This window comes from Phodopus roborovskii, unplaced genomic scaffold (genome assembly GCF_943737965.1).
Source record: "Phodopus roborovskii unplaced genomic scaffold, PHOROB, whole genome shotgun sequence".
In the NCBI taxonomy this organism is placed as follows: Eukaryota; Metazoa; Chordata; class Mammalia; order Rodentia; family Cricetidae; genus Phodopus; species Phodopus roborovskii.
Window position 1 is genome coordinate 6,834,168 of NW_026125397.1, and position 10,241 is coordinate 6,844,408.

General features: G+C 40.2%; 1 protein-coding gene across 1 annotated transcript in view; it reads right to left on the reverse strand.

Annotated features, from left to right (window-relative positions):
* Nucleotides 1-3,451, reverse strand: part of Enpp3 (ectonucleotide pyrophosphatase/phosphodiesterase 3) — a 71,560-nt gene extending 68,109 nt beyond the window's left edge. Inside the window, exon 1 of the mRNA XM_051175398.1 lies at nucleotides 3,246-3,451. Coding sequence (XP_051031355.1) covers nucleotides 3,246-3,323 — 78 coding nt within the window. The 5' untranslated portion in view covers nucleotides 3,324-3,451. The remainder of the gene's footprint in view (nucleotides 1-3,245) is intronic.
* Between the last annotated feature and the right edge of the window lie 6,790 nt (nucleotides 3,452-10,241).

Consider the following 10,241-nt stretch of genomic DNA (forward strand, 5'->3'; position numbering starts at 1 on the left):
AAACTTCTTGACCATAGACTGGTAAGGTCACTGTGATAACTACTGCTGACAAAGCTATGCAGTACAGGAGACTCCCTGCTCCCATCGGTTAAATGTGACGTGATTAGATTCTTTTACCTAAACAATGAATTCAAATGATAAGAGTAATGGCCAATAGGGTTGGTCATGCTGTACGTGGACACAAAGAATGGTAACAGGGTCCAGTGAGATGGCTCAGCGGCTAAAGGTGATTGCTGCCAAGCCTGATTATCTGAGTTTGGTCTCTGGATCCCACAGAGTGGAAGGAGAAAACAAAACCCCAAAAGTGTGTTGTATTTAGATTTCTGTGCACGTGCTATATGGTGCTATATGGTAACAGACATAAGTTCAAATTACTTTTAAAAATAAAATGATTTTGATTGTAATTTAAAGGCAAACAATAAATCTTGCAAAAGAACAAGTATAGTATCCAAATTGTTCACACAATAAAGAACTGCACAAACTACTGACTTTGAGGAATTTGTATTTTGAAAAATCAACTGAAAATTACATTAACTTTTACCATAAAAGTAAATACAGTGACCAAGAAAGCACATTAATATAATATTAAAACAATTCTCCCATGAAGTCTCAAACTGTACTCAAGTATCAGTGAGAGATCTTTGAATACGTTTTGAATATGAATATGAATTTGCTCAATGAGGCAGTGAGTGCAAATAACTACTTAAGAATAACATTAGTGGGTAGCACACACCTTTGATTCCAGTATTCAGGAAGCAGAGGCAGGCAGATCTCTGATTTCAAGGCCAGTTTGGTCTACAGAGTGAGTTTCAGGACAGCCAGGGCTACACCTAGAAACCCTGTCTCATAAAACAAACAAGCAAACAAACAAGTTAACCCTTAGTCACAGTGCCCAGGAACCACAGATGGCCCCTACTATAATTATTAAAAAGCCTAAGGCTAACTTTGGTCAACTCCTTATGGTAAACCTAGTACATTACAGATTTACAGATTAATACCTTTTGGCCTATATCTTTTCTTTTGTATTTTATCCACTTAAACTTGGAAAAACAACAACAACCAGTGTCTGTCTACGCTTACTATGCTTTAAAATTTTGTAATGCTAAGATTTACATTTTTCATGATTTTGTATTTACTCCATGTATTTATGGTTTCCTTTCTTTTTTCTTGCTAATTCTGTAAATTCCTTGGCAGCCTTAGATTCATAATCACTTTTGGTGTGCAATTTATTTAAATCTTCTTGGTTTTGAAGTACACATGCATTTTAAGCTGCCTTATACTGAGCACAAAGTAGACAGAGGATTCTGGACTCCAAAACTTACCAAGATCTCAGCACCTGGCTTCAGCTTCACTGGATAATGTATAAGAGGAATGTATAGAAACCTTTAAATATTTTTTTGTTTTGTTTTGTTTTGTTTTTTTTTTTTTTTTTTTTTTTTTTTTAGTTTAGTTTTGTTTTTGAGATGGGGTCTCAAGGAGATCAGGCCAGCCAACCTCAAAGTCCATATGTGGCTGTGGATGACCTTGAACACCTGATTCTACTGCCTCTCCGATGTTTTCTGATTACAGACATGTACATCATACCCACTAAAATCAAGAAAGACAGAGAGAGACAGAGAGAACCATTAGAGTCACTTTTAAGGTATAATTTAAAAATAGTGAACTTTGTAATATATGGGGCAGAAAAAAAATATGCCAGAAAGATTTAAAAAGAAATCCCCAGTATTAGAGAGATAGCTTAGTCAGTAAACTGTGTACGTTATGAACACAAGGACCTGAGATCAATACCCAGAACCCAAATGTGGCCTAGCGGTATGCTCTGCTGGGGAAAAGGCAGAGGATCATCACTGAGGCTCCACAGCCAGCAGACTCTCCTAATTAGCAAGCCCAGGTCTTGGTGAAAATGCCCTGTCTCAAAAAGTAAAAGAAATGGAAGCATCCTGCGAGACGAGACCTATGCTTGTGCCTCAGCAAGAAAAGGAATGAAAAATACAGGAAGCACCCAAGTTTTGTTCCCAAGGGATTTTGACTCCTTGAGTTTGTAGGGTGGGATAAAGATAACATAAAACCTACAAGGAGTGCTCTGTAATTCCTAGAGAGATGAAGCCTGAGAACTTACTGAGGGTTTCATTCATCGTCGTCACTGGGCTCAATGCCCAGGCATTGTTTCCCTTATACTGGAGAAAGGTGTGGTGACAAATGCTAGGCCTGAGGAGTCAGAGGAAAGCCAGAGCAAGATCGACATGAGGCTGAGCAAGAAACTGTGGAAGTCGAGGGGATAAGACCTGGCAAGAAGTCAGAGATCCTGGCTTATGGCTTAGGAGGAAGTCTTGGGCTGGGGGCAGGTGTGACTCAATATCACAACACCAATATTGCCTAAAGCAAAGATCACCAGATAAGATGGGGGGAGGAGGTGTATTTTATAAAGATAAAGGGAAATCAGTCAAAAAAAAAAAGTAAGTTTTAAACATGAGCATTTCTATATTGTCAAGGAAGAATGGGGAGAGAACATTTAAAAAGGAACTCAACAACATCCATGTATTGTTAGGGCCAGGGCCATTCAAACTGGAAACAGGATTGGGGGAGTGAGCAGGGAAGAGATGGATTAGCCAACTGCTGAGGAAGCATTTCATTATGGGGAAAAAAGCCAGAGCAGGCATTTGAATGAGCCATGGGGCATCAGGGTGCTGGACAGAGTCCCCTACTCCTCCCAAGGCGCAACGAAGGACAAAAACTGACTAATAAAACCGAAGGGTTTTTAACATTATAATTTGGGACAGGGTAGACAGTAGATAAACTATATAAAAAGGTAAAAGTGTAAAAGTGAGGGGAGAGACCAAAGAAACCTATTTCTACATGGAAGTTAACTAGCAGAAAATATTACTAAAATCTGCAGTTCCTCAAAGGGCATCTGATAATGAATTCCACTCACTATATCCTTGTTCTTACAATATTCATACCATTCAAAAGTGACTTGAGCCCTAACTATAAATATGTGGGAAAAAATTACTGCAAAGTGTTCGCATAGTTTCCATCTTCTAGTGGAATACTAACCAGCTGTAATTCGAAGTTCTGGTAGGATGTAATTAATAATGCTAACTTACATTACAGCCAGAAGGGATAAAGCTGGACACAGTTACTTAACATTTTAACCTACATAGCAACACAAACAAACACAAGCGGAGAGTCATGCACCCTGCATCTACTACCAAGCTTATAAGACTAAAATTAAGAGCTGTACTCACCAAACAAAGGATTTTGTACTTCCTGACACTTCCTTTCCTAATGGGCTCCTCCGTGGCTAAGGCTAGCCTGGAGTCCATTGTTCCTGTAGCCTTGTAAACCTGTTTCTCCAGAAAACAATTATGTTCTTTCTTCCCTCTAGTCAGGGAAAAAGAAACTGTCCTGAGCGCCACAGCTGTGACTGCTTTTAACCCGGAGAAGAACAGAGAGCTCTGTAGTGATTGGGTAATCCAAGAGGGGAAAGTCTGGATCTAAAAGGATTGCCCACAGAGTAAAGTCCGTTTCTCAGACCTTGTGGGCCAGTTGCTCTTTACATCCTGAGATATTCTAGTCTATAGTAAACAGGATGTGTAAGGGGCATGAATAATAACATTTTTAAAGTCTAATCATTTGTTTGCTTGTGGCAGGATCTCATGTCACCCCAACCCTCTCCAAGTGCTAGGATTATACAGCATGAGCCACCAGGCTCAATTTACAGAGCGCTGGGAATTGAACTCAGGGCTTCATACTAGCTACCAAACACTCTACTCCCCAGCTCCATGGTTTTCTGGGTTTTGATTTTGTTGTCCTTCTGAGGCAGGATGTATACAGTAGTCTGGGTGGCCTCAAGTTTTCCAAGTGCTGACATTAGAGACATGAGAAACTGACCGTTTATTTTCCTTAATAGTGACCTCGAGGAAGAAGCCCTGTGATGGGGAGTTTGTGCTTTTATATAGACATCATGTTGCATTTAATAAGGTGCTTGGGGGCTGGAGAGATGGCTTGGCAGTTTTAAACATACTCTGCTTTTGCAGAGAGTTTAGAACCCAGCACCCATATCAGGCTGCTCACACCTGCCAGCAACTCCAGCTGCCCTCCTCTGGCCGTCAGAAGCACTAGATAACACACGTGCATGCAGATATAATACACAAACAGTGCTCCAAGAACACCACTTTGTGCATACACACACACACACACACACACACACACACACACACACACACACATGCACACAAATAAAAATTAACTACTTGAGAAATGCAGGGGCTAATGAGAGGGTTCAGCAATTAAGAGTGTATCTTGCTTTTGTAGAGGACTTATCTTGGATTTCCATCATGAAATTCCTACATCACAATGGTTACACATGCCTATAACTCCAGCTTCTGGGGGATTCCCAGCCTCTGACCTTCAAGGGCACCTGCATTCATGAACGCATAACAACCCCCCACATATACATAATTAAGTAAATAAATTGATTAAAATAAAATAGTCTTTGTAATGGAAATTCTGAAACTATCATAAAGTCTTTCAATTCTGTGAAGATTGTGTCTTACATTTTATAATTTCCACAATTTAAGAATTATTTTAAAGCAAACAACAAAATGGTATGTGTGTTGATTTCAAAAATAATGGTCCCTATGGGTTTATATATTGCATGCATACTCACCAGGAATTGGTGTTATTTGGAAGGATTAGGAGGTGTGGACTTGTTGGATGAAGCATGTTCCTGGGGCTGGCCTTTGAGGTTTCAAAAGCCCATGCCAGATAGTCTTTCACTCCTCCCTCCCTCCCTCCCTCCCTCCCTCCCTCCCTCCCTCCCTCTCTCTCTCTCTCTCTCTCTCTCTCTCTCTCTCTCTCTCTGCTAATGTATCAAGATGGAGAATTTCCTTGTCATCATGGTGTCTCTTCACAGCAATAGAACAGTGACTAAGACTGTTTTTTCACTGATTTCTGCGTTATATGGTATTAAACAGCTTTCCAATTAGGAGGAGGTTGGACTGAACCGTTTTTATTATCCACCAGGATACTATGAATATGGACTGAACCAGTTTTGTTATCCACCAGGATACTATGAATATGGATGAGAATGTGACACAGATTTGCTTCATGACTCTAAGGCTGGACCTCGCAACTGATGATCGCCAAACTCGAGTCTTTGATGTTTTCTTCCCTTCTCTGTCTCCTTCCACATCACTGGGCCCTCTCGTGTCATTGGCATCTTTGTAGTCCAATTATTGGCTTCCTTTGGTTTCCAGCCAAAAGGAGCTCCCTGGTCCCAGGTAGAAGATCGTTCCTTCACTCTACAAGCTGACCTGATTGATAAAGGAGAGCGCATTCCTGGTAGCTGGAGGTTGTTCAACCCTGTTTGAGTGGATACAGTCTTTCATGGCAAGAAAGGGCTTGATGGCTCTGTGGTGACTGCTTTCTCACATCTTAAGAAATGTTTTGATATACATTATCTGATGTTTGCTCAGTGGTGAAATGATTGCTTAGTATGTGTAAGATCCTGGGTTCAGTTTAACTACTTAAAAGGGACATGCGTCCCTTAATAATGATTTTATTTTTATCTCTTAAGTGAGTATAAGGCTCTTGTTGTTTAAATCATGTGACTTACTCTCTCAGTACTGCATATTAACTAAACACCAGAATTAGACCTAGAACTCCAGTCTTCTGATCCCCCAATCCAAGCCTATTTTAACCAGTGAACCATAGGGTTCTTGTTGTAGTTTTGCTAAAAATAGCCCATGTAGGCTCCTACATTAGAATGCTTGGTTATCAGGGAGTGGAATTACTTGAGAGGGATTAGGAGGTGTGGCCTTGTTGGGTAGGTGTGGCTTTGTTGGAGGAAGTATGTCACTGGGAGTGGGCTTTGGGGTTTTAAAAGGTCAACCCAGGCCCAGTGTCTCTCTCTTCCTGCTGCCTCTGGATCCAGATGCAGAACCCCCAGCTCCTTCTCCAGCACTGTCTGCCAGCATGCTGTCATGCTACCTACCATACTGATAAAGGACTCAAGCACTGAAACTGGAAGCCAGGCTCAATTAAATGCTTTTCTTTTATAAGAAAATTAGACACTGAGTAAGACAGCTCTGTTTTCCAATATGTATAGACTGAAGTTTATAGTGTGTTTTCTCTGTGCTGAGGTTCAGGTTTATAGGAAAGCTCAATTAATAACAGTGGGGTCAAAAGTCATAGCAAACTCTTCAAGTCTTGATGACACTAAACCAGTAACTCTCAAAGTGTGGTGTTGTGGTTAAACAAACCATGAGGACTTGTATAAAGATTATTTAAAATCCTTAAAGATGGAGTAAACCCTATGGAAAACACTGCTCTGGATAAACCTGTCCAACTATGACACAGTGGAAGATAAATATGAAAAGAATATGCTTGTTATATAAATACTCAGAAATGTTAGAATAGCTCTAAAAATCATATCAGACCCCTTCTTCTGTTATTAAAGCCACTCTCTCAAGTGAAACATCTGAAGCACAAAGCCAGTTTCTTGTGATGGCTTTGTAGTTTTGTCTAATTCATTTCTATCATTTCCTTAGCTTATCATGTGTCTTGTACTCAAGCCTGATCTGTAGAAGCAGATTCGTTAACTGCTAAAACAAAAGAAACACTTTCAGAATCTGAAGATTCCTTTGATATCATCAGATTCAGGGATTGCATATATTTTAAATTAATAAAATCGGTTCCTTGACAATTTTACACATGCATATAATGTATTCTGGTTATTCTCCCCTGATACTCCCTCTCTTACCTCCATTTTACTCCATTAATCTCCCTTCTTCCCCACAAATCTCTTTTTTTCCATATTCATGGCCTTTTGTCTTGTTTTATATCTCAGAGTTTGATAAGGTCTGTCTGTGTGATCACAGGTTTGGAACTATCCATTAGAGCCTGGTAGACTCATTGAAAAGTATACAGAATGCATTAGTTGCTCATAGTTCATCAGTGAAGAATAGAGTCCTATGGCTCCTTTCCCCATCATGGCTGATGTTTTCTGGGCTTTATTTGTGTAGATCCAGTATCAATAAGCACACACCTACCATGAGTTCCTGATTGCCATAGTCATGTGATATTTAGAAGACAGCACTTCACAACTCTTCTCTCTGTCTTCTGGCTCATTCTTCCTGCCTTCTCTTCTGCAATGTTCCCTGATCCTTAAGTATGTGTGTAAGAAGAAAGGTTTTTCCATCCACCGCCGGTATGGTCCTGCCGCCACGACAGCCCCAAATAATGCAGAGACTCTGTATAGATATAATGCTGTTGGCCAGTTACTTGTTTCTTATTGGCTGGCTCTGTCTTAATTATTAACCCATTTCTATGTATTTCCACGTGGTCTTACCGAGAGCGGAGGAACAGCAGTTCTGCTTTCTCCAGACTCTCCATCTTGACTCCTCCTTATTACTTCCTCTTTCCTCCTTGTCTCCTAGTCCCTCCTATCTTCCTTTCCTATTGGCCAACAGTGCTTTATTCATTAACCAGTATGAGAAACATATTTACAGAATGACATCTCCCATCATCTCCTCTTTTTTGTCTAAATAAAAAGGTTTTTAACCTTAACATAGCAAAATATATCACACAACAGTTATCAAAAAAGAATCACAGTTAATAATATTTAGTCCATTAACATTTAGTAAGATTAAAATAAACTATTCTATCATCTATCCTATATTTGTGAGTCTAAAGTCCTATATGTAACTTATCTTTAAGCTTAACTAAGAAAAACTATAACCATAACTATCTGTCTTCAACTCCTTCAAAGGCCACAGAAGAGTATATAAACTCTAGAAATGACAGAGACATCTTGCCTTTGTCAGTCACCTGAAGTTCTTTTGTAATCTTCCATCTTCAGCCCATAGGCCATAGTGTGTCTAGCAGACTCTTCAGCAAAGTAGGAAACTTTAAACTGTCTTCTTGTATTGGCAGTTTGTCGATCATTTTTCTCTGTGTCCTGTAGACTGTCTGGCAGACTCTTCCATGAAACAGGAATTTTGTAGCAATGTCCATCTTGAATCAGTAGTCATTTTTCTGTGGGTCCTGCATGTCCAGTTTATACAGCATAATGTCAAACAGTCCAGACAAGAGCAGTATCTTTTCCAAATGGCTACTCTTGCCATATTGAAAGCAAACTCCATAACACATTTCTTTAAGACCCATCTTCCTTTCTGAGGCAGGTGGTGTTGCCAGGAGCAGTTATGTCTCACTGTCAAGAAAAACCCTAAACCATTTTAAATGTCATATTTTGTAGGTCTTTGAAAGGTTTGAAGAATTCCTATCTATCTCAAATACATCTCTATATATCTAGAAAACCTAACTCACCTAGCTATAAGTTTTTACTATTATAGGTAACTATCTAAAATCTGTATTAAATTATACATTACATTTTTAAATGAGCTATATAAACACAATACCTAAACAAAAGAAGAATATACACATCACAAAATTGACCTTCAATTGTATCAATAAATGAAAATCCATTCCAAAACAAAGTATTAATTTCTATGCCACAAATGGTATAAGTAGGCAGCCACTAGTCTCTACCCTCACCTATTTCCATTCACTGCAATCAGAAGCTTCTCTGGTTAAGGCTGAGACTACCCTTTGCTTGCATGTATTAATGCAGATGTTCATAAGGAAATTTGATGCTGTTCCAACTCAGCTAAACACTGCTAGTTTATTTTATGCTATTTAGCCATGAGGTCTTGACCTGGTACACAATCTGAGCATGGATTCCCTCTCATAGGGTGGGTCATAAGTCTAAGTGGGGAGCAGTTAATTACCTCCGTAATACTTGTGCCACTACTGCATCAAGGGTCACATTTGCCTTGCAGTATGTTATTGTAGTTCAGTGTGCAGAGCTCTTCCTCCCTGGCAGGCTACATGGTATCATTTGACACTATGAAAGTCATCTAACACAGAAAGGACATGGCCATCTCCATTACAGCTTGGTTTACTTAAATTTTCTATTCAAAATGTTTAGTATCTCTGACAGTAGGATCATCTTATCTATTTCTGGTGGACAATCAAGTGTAATTACAAAAACCTACATTGGGGGAGAGGAGTTTGGAGCCTCCCTGACCAACAACTTCCATGGAGGGATCCCATAACTGGCACTGGAGTTTTCCTTTAGTGACCCACTAATCATAGGATCGACATTACTTAGCCATCTGCCACCAAACTCTATTTTATGTTTTTAATCAGTTAACCAGATAGTAGGTGCCCTACTCTGCTTTCTAGCATTGTGATAAGCACCATAGTAATACTACTACTACTAATAATAATAATAAACAATATTGGCAGGAAAAGGTTAATTTCATCTAAAACTTTACAACCAATCCTTAAGGGAAATCAGGTCAGGAGCTCAAGGTAGGAACTGAAGCAGAGGACATGGAGGATGCTGCTTACTGGCTTGCTTCTCCTGGCTTGCTCATCTTGCTTCCGTATACACCCAAGGTCACCTGCCCAGATATGGCACTACCTATAGTAACTTGGACCCGCCCACATCAATCATTGATAAAGAAAATGCTCCCCAAACTTGCATACAGGCCAAATCCTTGAGATTCTCTCTTTCCAAATATATCTAGGTTGTGTCAAGTTGACAAAAAGAAAAAACAAAAACAAAAAACAATGAGCACAGTAGGTTTGCATATTGGGTTTTCACAGTCCCCTTCATATTAACTTACATTCCTTTTACGTTGTAGTCCAGAGAGGGCCAAGAAGCCATCACAAGCTGGCAGAACTTGATATTGTGTCTTCATTCTAGTCACATCAGAGATGTAGGATTGCTGAGGGTAGTGATGGCACATATCTTTTATCCCAGCACTTGCAGGTAGGTCTCTGAGTTCAAGGCCAGCCTCATCTACAGAGTGAGTTCCAGGAAAGCCATGACTACACATGAAACCCTGTCTCAAAAGAACGGAAAAAAAAAAAAGAGCATCTGAGGTTAGGCACTGTGAGAACTAGGGAAGGTCATAGGCTGAAGGGCAGCCACAGTCACGATGGAGGTCTTGGGATTGCAGAGGTCGTGGAGAGAAGCTGAGGCTTGGAACCATGTGGTGGAGTCAGAGCCCTTGACAGGAAGCCAGAGGCCACTGGTGTGCGTGCAGCATGTAGAGATTCCCACCTATCGGAGTTGCCAGGCCTGGGGACGAACACCAGGAGCTGTGGAGCAGACCCGACCTATAAAATAAGCTGTGTGTTCCATGAATGGGCAGAGCCAGAGAAGTGGAGCC